The sequence below is a fragment of the Nilaparvata lugens genome, chromosome X (assembly GCF_014356525.2).
Source record: "Nilaparvata lugens isolate BPH chromosome X, ASM1435652v1, whole genome shotgun sequence".
NCBI lineage: Eukaryota > Metazoa > Arthropoda > Insecta > Hemiptera > Delphacidae > Nilaparvata > Nilaparvata lugens.
Window position 1 is genome coordinate 91,263,578 of NC_052518.1, and position 19,952 is coordinate 91,283,529.

The 19,952-nt window shown below is 32.9% G+C and overlaps 1 protein-coding gene across 20 annotated transcripts in view; it reads left to right on the forward strand.

Annotated features, from left to right (window-relative positions):
* Positions 1 to 19,952, forward strand: part of LOC111043953 (latrophilin Cirl) — a 166,935-nt gene that overhangs the window by 138,918 nt on the left and 8,065 nt on the right. For 8 of the 20 annotated variants that reach the window (XM_039442660.1, XM_039442663.1, XM_039442672.1 and 5 more), the window contains 5 exons: positions 359 to 573; positions 2,401 to 2,504; positions 5,332 to 5,376; positions 9,884 to 10,052; positions 16,716 to 16,943. In XM_039442660.1, the coding sequence (XP_039298594.1) occupies positions 359 to 573; positions 2,401 to 2,504; positions 5,332 to 5,376; positions 9,884 to 10,052; positions 16,716 to 16,943 (761 nt within the window). Of the gene's footprint in view, positions 1 to 358; positions 574 to 2,400; positions 2,505 to 5,331; positions 5,377 to 9,883; positions 10,053 to 16,715; positions 17,011 to 19,952 lie in introns of all 20 variants that reach the window. The other 12 variants (XM_039442673.1, XM_039442674.1, XM_039442667.1 and 9 more) reach the window with 3 other exon arrangements.

A 19,952-nucleotide genomic window follows, 5' to 3' on the forward strand; every position in this document is an offset into this window, starting at 1 on the left:
TTTAGTTTCTAATCAATTAAATATTGTGTTCTATAGGATTCATGTGAATAAATAAATAATTTAATTTATTATTTATTCATATAAATACATTTCTTTATTTTGAACTTTTTTAATGTTATCTAAATTTGGTAGAGAAATAGTACAATGTATCCGTAGGTTTTCGCTCCTGATTTGTGTGTTTTTGTCATAAAAATGAAATTAATAGTCTAAGTGGGGAAATATATTTCCTTGATTTGTTTTTGTTTATTTTAACAATTATTCAATGTGTATTTTTTGTGGAAATAAATTGAATTGAATTTCATGACTTTGCCAATCTAATTTCGTTCCTAATCAATTCAATGCTGTTGTTTTTTTACAGGATTCCAGTTGTATGTTATGTTGATTGAGGTGTTTGAGGCGGAGAAGTCTCGTATTAGGTGGTATTACCTGTTCGCGTACGGTCTGCCTTTGGTGATAGTGGCCGTTTCCTGCTTTATCGATCCTTTCAGCTACGGTACTGATCGTTACTGCTGGCTCCGGGCCGACAACTTCTTCATATTCAGCTTTGTAGGACCAGTTATTGTTGTGATAATTGTAAGTATCAATAAATTGCTTAGGCCCGGTTGCACAACAGCCGGTTAAATTTTAACCGTGTTTTATTTCACGAGAACCAATCTGAGAAGGCGTTTTAGAAAAACGGTTTCTCTGATTGGTTCTCGTGGAATTAATCACGGTTAAAATTTAACCGGCTGTTGTGCAACCGGCACAGAAAAGATAACATAATTTCACTGTTATGTCTATAACAGTACAGTTATTTACTTTTACTTACTGTTATGTCAGGATGATAGTCCACGTAGTTCTTTTTAGTGAAACTATGTGATGCTTGTAGTCACTCATACTGTGCCGTTCATAAAGACAAGAAGGGCCAAGCTACAGGAAGCGTTTTTCTAGGCGTTTTCAGACGAGTCGGCAGGGCAAGAAGTTCTCCAATTTGGTTGGCGTTCGGGAGTCAGCCAAACTGAGAGCGTCCTGCCCTGCCGACTCGTCTGGAAACAACTGAAAAAAACGCTTTGTGTGGTTTACCTTGATAATCGACAATAATAGTCGATTATCGATTTTAATCGACAATAATAGTCGATTATTGAATATATTTAACAGTAATATATTCAACATCAACATTTATCTGCTTGACATAACAGTGAAATTTGGAACATGAACCATGGGATATCTTCTCATACTATCTTTTCTCTATATTATTCAATTCTATTAAGCAATAAATTTAATAGACAATTCTATTTAATTACTTCATTATCCATTGCGATTCTATTCCTTCGTACCTAATCTTGTTCTTGTCGATATCTAACACAAATTTCACATCTAAAGCGTTCACCAAGTTAAAGTCGTTTCCTTTTCGTTTATTACACTCGATCAAATTCACCTCAAAGATGCTGGCTTTGTAATCCAGAGGCCCGGGTTCCAATCCCAGCTCGGGCGAGATATTTTTCTCGGGCCACACTCCCGTGTTTCGGATGGACACGTTATGCCGTCGGTCCCAGCTGCCTAAAAAGCAGTCGTTAGGTCATGTCAGAGGCCCTGAAATTGATCAGTAGCGACCTGAAAGCTCTGACACCAGACCTGAGCCAGCCACGTCACTCGATATTATTATTATTATTACCTCAACGTAGAGTGTCAATAGTTTTGATGGAATGCTTAAAGTCACAATTAAACAAACTTTTATTCAGAACATACATGAAAATGTTCATAACTCATCCAAACATAACTCAAATGAACAGAACTCATTCCCCACACCCAGACAGACTGTATCTTTGTAGAGAATATTAACTCTAATAATAATTAATTATTAATATTTCCTGCAGATGTATAGTTTTCTTTGTAAATCATTTCAGAATAGAAACCTAAATAATTGTTGAGTAGAAACTTGAAGTTTTTCTCATTTCTATGTAAACAGCAGTTTATCAATCTCCCATGCTGTTTCTTTTTTCGTTAATACTTTACTAAAGACTTTTCAACGTTGTTTATTATATTATGTTGTTAAGAGGATTAGGAGAGTTCAATATATTAAGTTGTTCTAAAATGTATAAATAATTGACATTAAAATTTGATTTTCAAACATCTGAACATCGTCGTCAATTATTATTTCTTCACAGAGTGACTACATCTATAACTATTAGTTATGAATTGAGTGATTTAAGGGGTGCAAGTGTTTACGTGTGTCCAAGTATTTATTTTTCACTTAGAACACTCCACAACTAATAATAGAATAAATTATTGTTGATAATAGATATCAAAATCTGAAATGTTCTGTCCGTCATAAATTGAGGTATGAAGTGCTTGCATGTGTTTTTCGAAGAGTTCCTTTTGTAAACACTAATAATATTATTTGTCATTTTTCATTTTCAGGCCAATCTAGTCTTCTTAAGTCTGGCGATTTTTATGATGTGTCGGCACGCCAATGCTTCGGTGTCGATGAAGAGTAAGGAGCATTCCCGTTTGGCCAGTGCAAGGTTAGATCATCAGTCACATTTCAATTTCACTTCTTACAAATTTCAAATTTTCAATCACTCACCTGAACACATTGGTCAACTATGCTACCTTGAAAGAAACAACGCTTCCTTTCAAATTCTCCTTCGAGACTGAATTAGTAAAAAATCACCTGTGGTTTTACTTGCACGCACGTGCTTAACCATTCACATACTCCCAGAACCCCTTTTTCTTAGCTCATCCCAATGAATAGACTTGATTGACCTTGAATAACGCTTTGAAGAGAGCTAATAGATCCGTTATTAGCCTATTTCTCAAATATAATTTTTTTTTTAGTTGAGGTTTATGCAGAATTTTACAAATTAACAAATTTTATAATAAATATTATGAATATATTATCTTATCTAAAATGATAAAACATAACTTTCATCAAACATAACCTCACTTTCATTAAAAATTCATGGTACTACCCAACTCAAGTCGAGGCTCGATCAACATGTAGAGTCAACGCTCGACTCAGTCGCGAGGTCGCGGAGACTAGAATCGACTGAGTGTCACCATTTGAAAACACATGCTGCGTCGAGAAGAGACTGTGACTCTCTCTTCTCGACTTGAGTCGCGTAAGTGTGAGTTGAGCCTAGCATGATTCGGACTCATTGGAGTCATTTTCAAATATTCAAAGACTGAGAATCTTTGAAGCTTAAAAAGTAACGTGTAGTAGTAATTTACTATCTTGGTCCATTTATTCATAGAAATATTCCAATTAATACACCACTATAGAAATTGAATTGGAAAAAATACTTGAACAAAATAAATGAATAAGAAATTAAAACATTTCTAGATGATCTGAATAATAAGTATCATTTGCAACTGATAAGATGTTGAGTTCAAATGGTCCAATCTAAACCTATTATATTTTCATCTGCATCTATGAAATCCATAATATAAGTTAGTTCTGTTAAAATGCGTGTGTGTAAAAACACGATTCCCAAGTTTTTCTTATGGTGCAATACGTGGTTTATCTTACTGTTTTATTTTGTTTTTAAAATAGGTCTAGAATAATTCAAAACATCAATAAATACTTATATTATTAACAATACTACGCGGTCTATCAATATATTTTGTTCAAATTTGAACTCCCGTTTTAATCAGCTAAAACAGAAAATTGTTCAAAATAAATTATTCATTTTCTTGTACAAAGTGTGTGTGTTAACCTGCTTGTTTTGTGAAGAAAATGGTTAGGCATGTCACTCACCACCTGTGTGTTCAAATTGTAAAATTTTGATTTTGTTTCTCCCACCCCAGAAAACCGTGTATTTTGATCAGATTCTTATTTTCCTTTGTACAATAATTTGTCTATTCCTTGCACGAATTTGGTTTTTATTAATAAATTATCCTTGCATCAACCCTACTCACTTCAGGCTGTATGCATGTGTTTGTACACACAACTATTGAATAATGTTTGTTTGTGGTATGGTAATCTTTTTCACAAATGAATATATTCATATCTCGTATTCCACTGACGTTATGTTAAGTAACCTAGGAGACTAGGAGTATCTCCCAATGATACTATTATTGTTGAGAAAACTATCAAAGGATCTGTCTAAGAAATCACTCTATCGAGTAATAATTATGTATAATTTAATATTCTAGTGTCTACAATCAAATATTAGGACAGTGTCAGACAGTACTACTGAACTTGTCTTCTTTTATGCTATTTTAATAGTGTAACTAGAATCTATTATCACCTTGTTATACATTGGGCGAATGATCCGTACTAGAGTTTATCATCACTAAGATATGTAATGTTGCAATTTCGTTTGCATTACGTTAACTTCACTAGATAGTTCTTGTATACTTGTGCAATAGTACAATGATCAATGAATTTTATTTGAAATAATGATTACTGAATAATCATTATTTCTATCAAGTACCGAACATGATGGAAATTTGAAATATTATGTGAAATTCGTGAATAGAAGATACTTAAGTAGAACTACGTAAATAGATTCGAACTAAAATATATTAATTCAGGGCTACTTTCTTGTATTTATAAAATATTAGACATTAGTAAACATTTATTTGAAAGTTATTTTTATAACCTGACAATGATCACCGAAACTAGTAGTTATAGTTTGTATTCTTATTCTATTAAATTCAAAGGGTACTATAATTCTATTTATGAGTAGATTCGAACTACTTCATGATGGTAAAGCATTTTGAAAGTATGTTATTTTTAAAATGAAGATGTTACTTTGAAGTGGAGAAATAATTCATTGAAATTTTGAAGTCTATCATTTTATTTAAAATATGAGTCAAATCGGTGTTTTGGAATAACATAGTATATTTTTGGACATGTGATGAATCTATTGAGTTTAAAAAAAAACGAAGTATACATCTTGAAATTAACTCAGTAGCCTTATCATTTCAAATAATCATTATTTTCATTCTAAGCTATCAAACAATATTGTCCTTGATGATTTTTGAATGATCATATTATTATAAGAATTTTGTTGCATAAGGCTTTAGCCTTGCAGCAATCAGCAATAAAACTCTATAATTATTCAATCATAACAGCAGCCCATTCTTGAAATGATTCTCACAAGATAATTTTAATTCAAATATATTTGTAAGATTTCACCTACTTCTTCCCTACAAGTTTTGATATGTTTTGAATGTATGAGTGTGAGTAGCATGTGAAATATTGTATTTCAGCGTTGTTATTCATCAAATTTTAGTATTTAAATCGTATTGCGGAGGAACATTGAAGTGAAAAAGACGTCGAATAATTATTTATACTATTTCATTATTAACGAAAACCTGTCTTTTCTCTCTTGCAACAATGCTTAGTGGAAAGGAAGAAAATGCACTCCAGAGCAAATTGCAATCGCATCTGTAAGATTAACATTTATTACTATCATAATATACATTCCACTCCATCATCATCATCATCATCATCTTCATCATCGTCTTGTTATTCATTATCACTCAATTTCAGTCCTCCTTACATGATTAGAAGAAAACATCAATTGAAAAGCTTCAGCTTTCCGCCAATAATTGATAATATCTATCAGCTAGTGTTAATAGAATTCAGAAACTAATTAAAACTCTTGCTTGGGGCTCTTGTGATTAGTTTAGGTCTCTCCTATTGCATGTACCTACTAGTCATTGTTACTGGAGTATGTGCATCTTGTTGGAATATTCCAATTATCAATTTTCAACCATTAATCTTCGTCGAACAAATTCTTTGTTTCTTTATTGGTTTTGTTGTAATAATGTAGAAATTGTTCTGCCTTTGTAGAAGTATTTGAGGTTAGTTTTGGTACAGTTGAATATTTTAAAAAATCCATTTTCAAGTAAAGTATTACTTGTTGAAATTAATTCAGTCGTTCTGTTTTACTTGTAATTATGTTTGTGAAATCTCGATTCAATCCTGGATTTATTAAAATAATATTATCATACTGCTTCAATGCTAGTTATGTTACTTATAGCACGAAGAAAAGATCGATATTCCCCTTTCTCTGTAATATTGTATTCACCTTTCCTATGCTTTCAGCAAACTTTATTGTCTCGTACCATACTCTTCCATAGTAAATATGAAACCTATTTACCTTTATTTGGTGTATTAGTAGCATTTGTTTGTTATTAACTCAAAATAATAATGATATCGTTATAGCGCTATAAATACAGAATTATAAATTTTGATTTCTATCACATTAATGCTTTAAATATCATCATGTTAGTTTCTTCTTAGCACCCAGCTATGGGGAAGAATGTAAATCTAGGTTTCCAAACCAATTACCTATAATATGCAATCCATTTTCATGTTCTTAATTTCCAATAGAATTGTAATTCAATCTCATCTAGTCCAAAAATCACACCCAAAGTCTTGATTTGTTTCATCTTCCACTATTTTCATTCTCTAGTAGTGTACTATTCTAATTCATTCTAGAACTCAACCATTTTTTTATCTATTAGTCTATATCTAGTTTTATTTATTTTTACTCACCCAAAATCTCCCAATAAGTTAGTATCTTTTCATATTGAAATATATATATCAAGGAGTAAATTCAAATTCAAATTCAACTAAGCCATTACTACTAAATTTTGTCAAGTTCATAAGGATGGTGGTAATACTTATCAGCACTGTAAATGAAAGGTATTTAGAAAGTTACTTACCTTGAATGTTGGTTAATGTGTATTCATTTTTAGTATTAGACATCTTCTTAGTTTTGATTTCTACTCGCATTCGAAGCAATAATTGCTCTGCTCAATGTCTTCAACTTCTTCAAAATCAAATTAACTGCTTTGGAATTTTTTTCGCAATTTGCCATTCATTCCTTGAAATAGAAAAAAAGTTATTTAAAAATGAAATCTTCTTGTAGTTTGAATCTTATATTGTAGAATTTAATTTCAGATTATTCATGTTATGCCATGTTTAAACCTTGTTATGTGTTCATCTTACCCTTTTAATACTGATTTTTCAAATCTTTAGCTACCAAATAATGCTTTTGCATTTCTTTATACTATTCTGATCTTCTATAATAGTTACCTCACAAATTCGAATTCCTTTGTTGTAGAATTTAATAAATTCCTTAATTTGTTGAATGTATTGCATTTGAACAGTGTTCAAATCATTTTCTTATCAATTTATTTCTTAATTATCATAAATTAAGTACTTCTCATGAATCGAATCGAAAGTTAGCTAGCCTATTAAATTCACTGCCGGTAATAGTTCAAATTTCTCTTAATTGGACGCAGATTCTAAATTAAGTTTTGCTATAGTGTCAAGTAAAGAATATTTTTTTTATTTCTTGCATTGTTTGACTTGAAATAATTTTTCATGACCTTAAGCGTGTAATAATTATGTTCTTTTGACAAATTTAATTTAACTTAATAACTTACTGAAACTGCTGCTTGATATTTTGAATCTCAATTACGCTTGGACTTGAAATTTTTTTTTGTTTCCTTCAATTCTACTTGAATTTAAAACTCAGATTCTCACCAAATGTTGTTCGGTTAATTAATTTATATTATAATTTGATGTATTTCAATATATAACGTGATACACCTTGGTCGTATTTTTCTTTCTCAGCAATGATTCGAATACCAATGTATCCAAATTGCCGAATCTACTCAACTTTCTCGGACTAGAACTTCTAGTTTAAAATTTTTTCCAATACGGTATTTTCACCTTATTTTAAAAATTTATTAAACATTTTAAAACTTCTGTCATAAGCAGCCTCCACACAGGGACAACAATGGCTTCCTCTAGCTAATGCAGGAACGAGGAGTTGAAAATATCAAAATTGGAACTCAAATGTACGAGAGTGCATTTCTGTTCCCGCGGCAGCTAGTGCAAGCTACTATTGTCCCTGTGTGTTGTGTGTTTTACAGCATGATTACGAATGCCATTGGATTGCTGGAATTGATTCAACTCAATTACAGCTTGAAAAACTGTAAATTTCTAGTTACAAAACTTATTCCAGTACTGGATTTTCATCTAATTTTGCCAGATTTATTCAATTTTCGAAACTACTAAGACTCGCAGCTTGGCTACAAATATCATTCCACTGCTGGAATCGATTCAACTTGATTGCCAAATTTTAATCAAAATCAACTTCTTTGAGCATTCACATTTTTTTGGGGCCTGGTTTCAACATCTATCCCAGTATTATGTTCATTCAATTAATTCAATCCTATCCTTTGCATGCATTTTCACAAATATTCTTTATTTTGAGTAATTATTGCATTTGATTTATTGTTATAGAAATTTTATTCATCTATTTTACTATCCATAATGAACTGCAAGTTATAATCAGTTTTTGAACTATTTTCAACGACACTACAGTCCAATTTTGGAATATTAGTTATTAAAACTAGTAGGCCTACTCACTTGTGGAACGCTTTCGGATTTTTCAAGTGTTGAAAATTGATTTAAAAAATCCGAAATCGCTCCACAAGTGAGTAGGCTACTAGTTTTAATAACTAATATTCAATAAAAATCTGGTGTGGTACACTCACACAACTTTCCTTGCTCATATTTGAAACTACGATCAGACTTCTGTATAATATGTTTATATATAATTGTTTTCAGAGTACCTTTTCCTTTATGTAAACTGTGAAATTCGATGATTTTTTTAGTTGTCATTGTTTTAAAGTCGTCGAAACAGCTGTTCTACAGATGAAATAACTCGACTTTGTGTTCTTTTTATGAACTGTGTTACCTACCTACCCCATGCACGAGAAGGAGGTTACTAAGTTTATTTCTCAATGATGGGGTGGACCCCCCATTAGTTTCCCAGAAAGAAGACTTATGCCAGTTGATAGAGCTGATAAATAACTATATAGGGTATGATTTTAAAAAAAATCGGTCAGTTATTTTTGAGAAAATCGTGGAAAACATGGTTTTTCAGTAATTATCCGCCATTTTTCTCAAGAATATTACGGAGCTCCTGCAATTTTCCCAGAAATGAGACTCGTGTCAGTTGATAGGGCTTATAAATAGCTATCCATGGTTTAAATTTGAAGAAAATCGTTAGAGCCGTTTTCGAGAAAACCGTGAAAAACATGGTTTTTTAGTAATTATCCGCCATTTTTTCCGCCATCTTGAATTCAATTTCATTGAATTTCTTATTGTCAGATCCTCATGGTATCCTAAACCTTAAACTTAAACCTTAAGTTTAAAATTTCAAGTCAATCGGTTAATTAGGAATGGAGTTATCGTGTTCACAGACATACACACATACACACACACACACACCACACACACACACACACACACACACACAACACACACACACACACACACACACACACACCACACACACACACACACACACACACAACCACACACACACACAACACACACACACACACACACACACACACACACACACACACACACACACACACACACACACACACACACACCACACACACACACACACACACACACACACACACACACACACACACACATACACATACACATACACATACACATACACATACACATACACATACACATACACATACACATACACATACACACACACACACACACACACACACAGACCAACACCCAAAAATCATGTTTTTGGACTCAGGGGACCTTGAAACGTATAGAAAACTTGAAATTAGGGTACCTTAATTTTTTTTGGAAAGCAATACTTTCCTTACCCATAGGTAATAGGGCAAGGAAAGTAAAAATTAGACTGTAGTTCGTTGAAAATAGTTTAAAAACAGAAGTTTTGTCTTTTGTTTATTATTGGTGTTTGACATAGGTCTTGTCAGACCTGGAAATGTAAAATGTATTGAATATCAAATTCAAGTATGAAGAAATGCTAGTTTTTGTTTGTATTTGTACTTTAAGTAAATAGTTATTGTTATTGTGTTACAGGGCTTGGCTCCGAGGTGCAATCGTGTTGGTGTTCCTGCTGGGATTGACCTGGACGTTCGGACTGCTCTACCTTAACAAGGAGTCAGTGGTGATGGCGTACATCTTCACGGTCCTCAACAGTCTGCAGGGCCTCTTCATATTTGTGTTTCATTGTGTTCAAAACGAAAAGGTAAGAAGACTGTTAGGTCTAGGACATTCCACTACTCTGCTCTAAATCCTATCAAAGACTGTCGGTGTGGGTGGTTCCAAGTGTTGAGAACGATTCGAGACTGTATGGTTTATGTTGTGTGATACATGTCGTTTGTAACCATTTGGTTCATAATGTATACATACTGAAATGATTGTATAACTCATTTGATGTGGTAAGTGTTTGCTTTCAACCATTCCGCTGGGTTTATACGCCACAAAAAGGTCTACAGACTGTGGTTGAAATGAGTGTATGACTCATTTTATGTGGTATATGTTTGGTTTGTTTTTAAACCACAATAACAGATAAATAGACTGCGGTTTTCATGACTGTATGACTCATTCTGTGTGGTACATGTTTTTTCAACCACTCTGCTGGGTTTATAAGCCACAATAAGGTATACAGATTGTGGTTGAACTCAGTGTATGACTCATTTTTTGTGGTACAGGATTGGCTATAACCAATCTGCTGGGTTTATTATACAAAATGTGTTTTTATGACTGTATGACTCATTTTGTGTGGTACATTAACCACTCTTCTGGGTTAATAATAAATTCGTATGGCTTTTGTTGGTGGGGAGTTCCCTTTCGGGAATGTTCCACCGCCTGAATATATAATTTAAGCCGTCAATGGGCCTTACGACTGTCATACTTCAGCCGGGACCGACAGTTTAACGTGCCCATCCGATAACACGGGAGTGATCTGGTTAAAAAACTTTTGGTAATGAGAGGGGTTCGAACCCGGGATCTCTATGCTGCTACGCAAGCACTCTATCCACTAGACCACGGATCACTCCGTGGGTTTATAAGCCACAATAAGGTATATAGACTGTGGTTGAACTCAGTGTATGACTCATTTTTTGTGGTACAGGATTGGCTATAACCAATCTGCTGGGTTTATTATACAAAATGTGTTTTTATGTCTATATGACTCATTTTGTATGGTACATGTTTGGTTTATTGATTATAACCATTCTTGCTGCGTTTATGAACCACAGTAAGGTGTATACTATTATACTGTATATAGTAAGGTATACTGTTGATTAATGTTGTTTGGATTCAAATAGGTCAGTTAGAGATTGTAAAATTTTCATAAACTTGTAGTGGCAAAGTTGATAATGGTGTAGATAGCCATTGTAAATAATAAGACTTGAAGACTAGTAAAAACATTTAAACAAATAAGATGTGGAGATCAGTGATTAATTATTGATTAATATATTGATGTTGTCATCTGGAGACAAGTGACAACTCATGGTCTTATTGTCGATGTTTCCATTTTTGTCATATTGATGTTGTGGATAAAACTTTGCGAATGCAAACTTACAACATGTTAGTTTCATGATTAATGTTGACAAAAAGACTTTTAGATTAGTAACAACATTCGAGTCTTGTGTTGTGTTGTAGATATTTGTGAATATTGTAGTGATTATGCATTTGAACCACGTCTGGAAACGTGTAAAACAGAAGTCATTTATTTAGATTATCCACCAATCTATATGTTTGTCTGTGCCTGTGTTTGAAGATTTACTGTGTTTTTCATAAGATACAACTTGAGGCTTGTTCCATAAAATGGATGCAATACTTGGATTTTGCCAAGTGGAGTTCCGATAGGTCTTGGATAAATTAAGTGTAATACTGGAAACTGATGTTAAGGAAAATCTTTACCAATTTTCATTGTAATCTTTGGAAATATCATATAAACTTCATTTTCATTTAATCAAGCTTCAGAGTTTATTCATCTGCGGAAAAGTTGTTCATTATAGAACAACAGCTAGAATTTTTCAGCTAGATTCAAGGAAGGGTTAATCCAACATAAATTTGAATTTTTCTTACTATCCACTCGCCTGCATGTGGAGTATTTTCCAATTTGTGAAGTTTTCAATCATTGTTTTTCTGTTAGTGATGTCGAGAGAATAATTCATGATTTAATAATATTTCTTGTGTGAAAGTGATTGTTACTAGTTACATAAAATATTATATTTATCTGCATGGGATTGCATCAATAGGTAGTCTTTTGAAACATGCTAATATGCCGTACTGTTACAACTAGAACAAAATTGGAGCAGAAGTTTTTTAAAACAATGAATTTATCTTTCATCGGAGGAACATAAAATGTCCCTCAAAAAATTCCCCCTCATCTTGATCGTTTTTGCTCGTTACATCATTCAAACACAGACAGAGACGCACATACCCTCTCACTCACATACACCTACATGAAATTCTTGCATTTATAGTTCGTGTTTCTTTAAAAAAGTGTTAGTAACTAACATAGATTAACCTATGAACTATGGTAACCAACAGTGATTCACCGTGAAATTTGGTAAAACTGTAGGTAAATTTGTAAAATAATTATACTTCACATTCTGAAATAATGTAATTATTTAGAATGATTGTCTGTGTGCACATATTATTGTAGGTGCCAATAGACATAGCAAGCACCACTCAAGTTGTTGTCATAATATTATATGAAACTTTTAAATTGTAATATGGAAATATATTTGTTCAGAGATTGAGTAGAATGATTTCAATGTTTCATATCCATTCTCCTTGATCACTGATTCGAAATAGACACGAGGGGCTTGGTGATTTTATATCCCACCAATTTTTATAGTTATTTTCAAATAACATTGCACAAATTCTTTTCATTTGTGGTTCTTCGACTTATCTTCTACATGCTGACAAATGATATCAGTCTGAATTTATTTTGAATGGAAAAAGAAACATTAATTATTCCAAGTTACATCGAATAAGAAAAATAATATCGGTATTAAAAAATATGATGTACTCTAACTTCAAAAAAGATTGAAATATGATTGTCTAATTCGAATTTTCACTATGGATCAATCATGCTAATCACCATTCGATTATTATAATAATTATTATTTCAACCCATCTAATTATATCTCTAGAGGATTTAATCATTCTTTTAATCGAATGAGTAATTCCTTTTAAAACTAATTTAATAATAATAATATTTGAATTATTCGATAATTGTTTCAATAATATATACTCCAACATAAGTCTTGAAAAGTCTTGAAGCTTGTGACATGATAACCTATGAAATTTTTGAACGAATCTCTATGTGAATCCATAGTTAATTTTGTTCCTAATAACAGAATTTATTGCTTGGTGTACTTATTCATGCATTGATAATAATTATTAGACCAACGCTTGTACTAAACTTATAATGTAGAAGTATTGAAAGCTGAAGATTCTTCTTCATGATTTTATCTCATTAGATGAGACTGATAGTATGACTGATGAGTATGATAGATGAGCATTCAACGCATTTATAATGAATAATTCTTGAAGCTGCCCCTGCTCCAAAGCCATAACTGCTAATAATAATATTCATATTGCTTTTATTGGTGGGGAGTCCCTGAAGTTCCAACCTCGCCTGAATATATTAATTATTTAAGCTGTAAATTTGCCTTACGATTGTCATACTTCATCCGGGACCGACAGTTTAACGTACCTTTCCGATAAACTACTATAGTTGTAACGTCATTTTTTTCTATTGATCCATTGATATAATTAGTAGGAATGCACATGTTATACAACGCAGAAACTGGGCTTGATCAAACATTGAAGTAGATTTGTCGGCTTGATGCATTTATAAAAAAATATTGAATAAGTTACAGTTTTTTTATGAGTTATATCCAAGTAATTTAAATATTAATTATATTCCTTCCCATGGAATAGACCCCGACCACAGTACACCTAATGCATTAAACTGTAACTGTGATATTGCAAGGAATGTTCTGAAATAATTGAAAATTCCTAACAAATATTGGTTACAATTACTACTATCAACATCCTTGGATGTGACTGCAACCATAAGCTTTATCTGCAATATTCATTGTTGGCTATGAAATGTAATAATTTGGTTGATAGCGCCTTCTTTATTAATTAATCTAGTTCATCATCGAATTTGATGTAGATGTAGAATATTATTTAAATTATTTGCATATTATGTTATATCATTCAAACTTAGTTTTGAAAAACAGGATCGTTGAGCCTAAAGTGAATTTTTTTGTTGACCAAGCAATTAATCTAGTTCACTTGTTATCTCACAGACATCTTTTTGATATATTTGAATCTTCTGCTGATGACTATTTCACAGAAATAATGGAAGTTAATGTTTTTGAATGATATATTATGTTATCAGCTTTTATAATCTGATATGATTGTGAGCTGATTAGTATCATTTGTGAATATTTTTCAAAATTAATCATTATTATTTATGAGTCGTTTCACTCGCCCCAAAGTGATGATAATTTATTATGACAGCTCATATGAAATGAACTCCAAGTTTTCTTATAGTTAATGTAATGGCACAGCTTTTTGTTGATAATGCAAGGTCTCAAATATTATAGACAATTATCTGCTTTCATGCCGCTCGTATCTATGCACCTCTGCTGATTTGCTATTGAGGTAAGCGAAGATTATCTCGTTGCTATCAAATCTTCCAAAAATCAGGCCTCATCACAGTCCATAATTTCAAATTAAAATCTCAATTTCCATTTCATAACACAATATTTAATGAAAATCACTCATTTCCGTAGTTTTTCTCATGTAGATTCACCTATTTCATTTGACACTTAAATCTCAGATTTACATTCAAATAAGTGGATTGAAGTCTTATTTGTTTAGTTACATAAATCAGGAATCAAGACCAGAGTCTTGAATTAATCCTGAAGAAGACCAAATTCTGAATTTATTCTTGAAAAACAATTATATGACAAAACTTCATTTTTTCTATTCAACAAAAATATTATAAACATTCAATACTCCATTATGTAACTTTTTATAATCGATGATCGTAAATTGAAATCAACCTGAAACTATTGTGATTGACAATATATGACTTGAAAATGGCATTAGTAGCCGAAACATGTCGTGACAAAATAATTTAAAAGGGTACTGAGATCAAATTGTCACAACATATAGAGTATTTTCTGGTTTTATTAATAATTAATACATTTTAAAGTACTGTAAAAATGTGTAACATTGTTAGAGTTAATGGTTGTTTCTAGTATGGTGATGATGATGGTTCTGAATTCAGTTAATCTCTATCTCTACTAGACGTTATAATATTCTTCAATTTTCAATGACAACAGAATCCCAGTGATTGATCCTTAGTGAATATTTGAATTGGAAATTTCTTCAAGTTCAATTCGTTTTGAAGAACTGAATAGCATTCAATTTATGAACTTTTTAATTGGGAGAACTAGTACTGCTGAGCCATTCTCCAATTCCATGCGAATTGAATTAATCTGTAAATTTCAAATGTTGAACAGATTTCTGAATACCATTTATTTACATTAATTTGTGTATCAAAGAAATTTGTGCAAACTTTAAAACATGACAGTTTTATAAATGCTCCATTTTTAAGAGTTCTCTTCTTTCTTGTACCCAATTGCAATCACCAGAGGCTAAGTTATGAGCGGTCAGTTAGTATAAAAAGAGAGAAGCATCGGTTCAGTCGATTCTGTGATGTATAGCATTGCTGTGATACAGGGACAAATAGTTCACATTTAAATTCATTGCTCAATCCATTTGCCTACTCGTATGCAATAAACAGAATAGTATAAAAAATAACTCTTGATTTGTTTTGAAAGGAAATAATAATATTATGCAGTATGAACCTATCCTTCGGCTAAACGCATCTATATAATGATAGATACTCCTCATAAAATCTTTAACTGATGGAATACAAACCTATACACGGTCGTGTCTTGGAAAAAACATGAATAACTATTAATATTAATTCCATAAATATCAAGTAGCTCTATAGGAACAAATAAAAAATACAAGATGTTGTATTTTCTACTTGACTAGTTCATTCACAGAAAACCTTCGTTTCTAAGTTTCTATGGTTATCTCAACCTACAACTGATGGTGAAACTTAGAAGGTTTTCAGTGAATAAAACTATATAAGCAGAAAATACAACATATGTGTATGATGTATTCCACTAACAATATCTCTGCCAACAGTTTTTAATTCTCATTCATGCGTATTGTTCAGTTCAACTTATTTTTACGTGTTAAATTGATGGTGGTACTTGTAGTGATAGAGGATATTATCAAAACAAATCAAATATTTATTTTTCAATTTATTGGTGCATGTGCAATTGATGGTGGTTGTTGTAGAGGTTGAGGATGTAATTAAATAAAATAAAATTTTATTGCCTTACGATTATTCTTTTTTTTTTAATTCAGGTTATTCAATTTATTGTTACATGTTCAATTGATAGTGTGAGACTTGTAGAGGTTGAGGATGTAATTAAATTAAATCAAATTTTATTGCCTTACGAGTAAGGCAATTGATTGATTTTTATTATTTAATTTTTTCAAATTCCGGTTATTTAATTTATTGTTACATGTCCAATTGATGGTGGGACTTGTAGAGGTAGAGGATGATATCAAATTGAATCAAACTTTTTTTGTTAAATTCAACTTATTTTTACATGTTCAATTGATGATAGGACTTGTAGAGGTAGAGGATGTTCATAATTCGTTTTTTTTTATTAAAACGTTAAACAGTATAATATTATATTTTTTGAACAAATCACTGAATTGAACTGTCAATTTGTGGAACGCAAGATACCTTCGGTTGGTTTCATGAGTGTTGGTCTTGTTGCAGGTTCAAAAAGAATACAGGAAGATGGCTAGGAGACATAGGTGGCTGGGATGTGCGGACGGGGGAGCGGCCAGCGGAAGTGGCGGAACTAGCGGAGGTGGTACAAGCGGAACTAGCGGAAGTGCGGCCAACCCAGCAGCGGCGGCGGGAACAACTGCCACAACTGGCGTCAAGGACCGTCGACCCAGTCTGTACGCCAGCTCCAACGGAAACCCGCTGACTATGACTAGTGTGCGTACACCCTTCAACAACTCCCTTCAACCCCATGCCCCCAGCCCTGTAACCCAGGCGCATCAAGGTACCCTTGACTCTTACCGTCCTAGCCTGATCTGCTGCTTCCTACTAATACTGCGATGGTACAGGGCTGGGAGCGGACAGGGCTCTGCATGCCTTCTACTAATCTAACTGCACTATGCTGCTGCTTCTTCAAAAGGATGTGGAGCGTCCTCACTTCACAAAACATAATGCAACACTCTCAGGCCCGGTCGCACAAATCCCCGTTAAATTTCAACCGTGATTAACTCAACTAATCAGAGAAAGTTTTTTGAAAGACTGTGATTGGTTCTCGTGGAATTAATCACGGTTAAAATTCAACCGTGATTACCTGTATGAGAACCAATAAATCAGAAAAAGGTTTTTTGAAAAAACGGCTTCTCTGATTGGTTCTCGTGGAATTAATCACGGTTAAATTTTAACCGTGATTACCTGTACAAGAACCAATCAGAGAACGTTTTTTGAAAGATTCTGATTGGTTCTCATGGAATTAATCACGGTTAAAATTCAACCTGTTAAATTTTAACCGTGATTACCTTTACGAGAACTAATCGAAGAAAGTTTTTCTGAAAGACTCTGATTGGTTCTCGTGGAATTAATCACGGTTAAAATTTAGCCGGCTTTTGTGCAACCGACACTTAATCACATAACGTTTACTACCCTGGATTCTCACCCACTAGTAGGCTGACCAATATAAAGGGGTGTCATTTGTAAGTGCGACATCTCAAAAATGCGAATATTTCAACTTTTCATCATTTGTGTTTCAAAGTTAGAAAAGGATAGAGCTATTTGCTTTCCATTCATGACAGGCAAGGATAGCATCACCAATTTCATTATAAAAATTATCAACCCATTTCAAATAATATTAACATATTGTCATTTGAAGCCAAAACCTAACCTCTCTTTTACCTTTGAAACCTAATTGAAAATGACCTAAAAAGTTTCAATCTGTCTACTGTATGAACTTAACCTAGAAGGTTCTGTTCATACACTAGACAAATTGAAAATTGAAACTGGCAGTTCTGAGGCACTCCCCCCCCCATAGGGAGTTTAGTAGATGCTCGCAACTCAAATGTAGGCCTACTCGTCATTTCCAATTCCGCTATCCAGTAGTAGCTAATGGACCCTAGTTGACGCTACCAATGATCTGTAAGTTTACATAAACCAATGTGGAAACGTGAAAGACATAACCCTATTTCGGCCTTTTTTGATGTTATATAAATTTGAGAGAGAACTATGACAGGGTATCCTTAGCTTTACTCTCCTAATCTCTACTTTTTTTGTAAAAATAAAATAAATGAATAATACTATTGTCCCTGTGTTGAGTGTGCTTTAGAGGGCCCCTTTACACTTGCATATATATTCTATCAAAGTTTTCAATAATATGTCAGCTCTTGATATATGCGATCTTACATAAAAATTCGTGGCTAGCTTTCCAATAAACTATGTGTCTATCTGGTTAAATTTGAAGGATTTTAGGTTATGCTTATTCTCCCTTAAAAGATCAAATTAATTTTCTTTGAAATATAAATTTAATTCAGATTGTTTTGGTGGCTCATCAGTGAAATGCGTCAAGTTGAATTTCGTACCAGGGTTTTCTCATATAAATTATATGCTGAAACTCAGGTCTATATGCAAGTACAAACACCAAATCAAGAGTCCAAATATTGCACAAATCTGATTGATAACTTGACGAAATACCTATTTCACTAACCTTATAAAAAATATACAAGTGTAATGAGGCCCTAAATTCCTTATTAGACTATCAAATATTTCGTAGCAGATCGTTATCGTTCATCTAAGATTTTATGTGTGAATTTGATAAGGCTAGTAAGGTGGAAAGGTGCGTACAGACTTGAGCGTCACGAACACACACATTTTGCTTCTCATCAGCTGATGTTATGCTTATTATATCTGTATCTTATTGTTTGTATATAAATTTAGATATCTGTATCTTACTGTGTCAATACAAATTCAGATATAATGGGAATAACATTAGCTGATGGAAATTGTAATGCGCTTGTTAGTGGCGATGAAGTCTGTATTCAGCTTAAGACGACCAAAGACCTTGAAGAGATATTATAGACCCACAATGCCTATGCCTTCCCAATGATAGCTCTTACTTGAAATTGAAGGCCGCCATTGGGGTATTTTAGCACGAGATATTATATCTTTATATTTGTAATACTATAGATTACAAAGGCATTGGTATGTATTAATCTTATAGGTTGCCCCCTCAATGGCCGATTTCAATTCCAAGTACGACACTAGCGCTGCATGTGAGTCTATGCATCTTTAAGGTCTTTGAAGACGACTATAAAACATAACCTATTACTTTACCAAAGGTCTTTGTCAAAGATCTTTTATAAAATGTTTGATAGTCTAGTACAACAGGCCTCAGTGAGATTGAATATTCAGGATTGATTCAATATCAAGGGTAGACTTTCAAAACATGAAAAGTGTTATAGAAGTTCAACCTTTGACTCGCTCTCTATAGGAGTATAGGAGTAGTAGGAAAGGATGCTAGACAATGAAATACCGAATGTGTTGAAAAATTTCTACATGTAACTCCTGGATTCTGAATTACTCTTTAGTCAAGATTTTTAAGACTCCTCTTGTCTACCACTCAGCCTTTATTCTCACACTTTACTTGCTTACCTATAACAACACTTGTAGAAGAGAATCCAGTGTAGAGGTTATGTGGCACGGAGTATATGCATGCAAATATGGGCGATAAATTCCCGCTCGACCAAACAAACATCTGTTCTTGAATGAGAGGAATATTACAATGAGAGTGGAAATCAATCTGATCAGGTGTTTGCAGTGTTTGATTGTAACCATTTTCATTCAAAAGCAGATGCTGTGAGATTGATATGGTATCTGCTCGATATAAGATATCGATATCAGATCGACATGCTTAGAAACCTCAGCCTCACCACACAATATATGAATCAGAAACAGTTTATA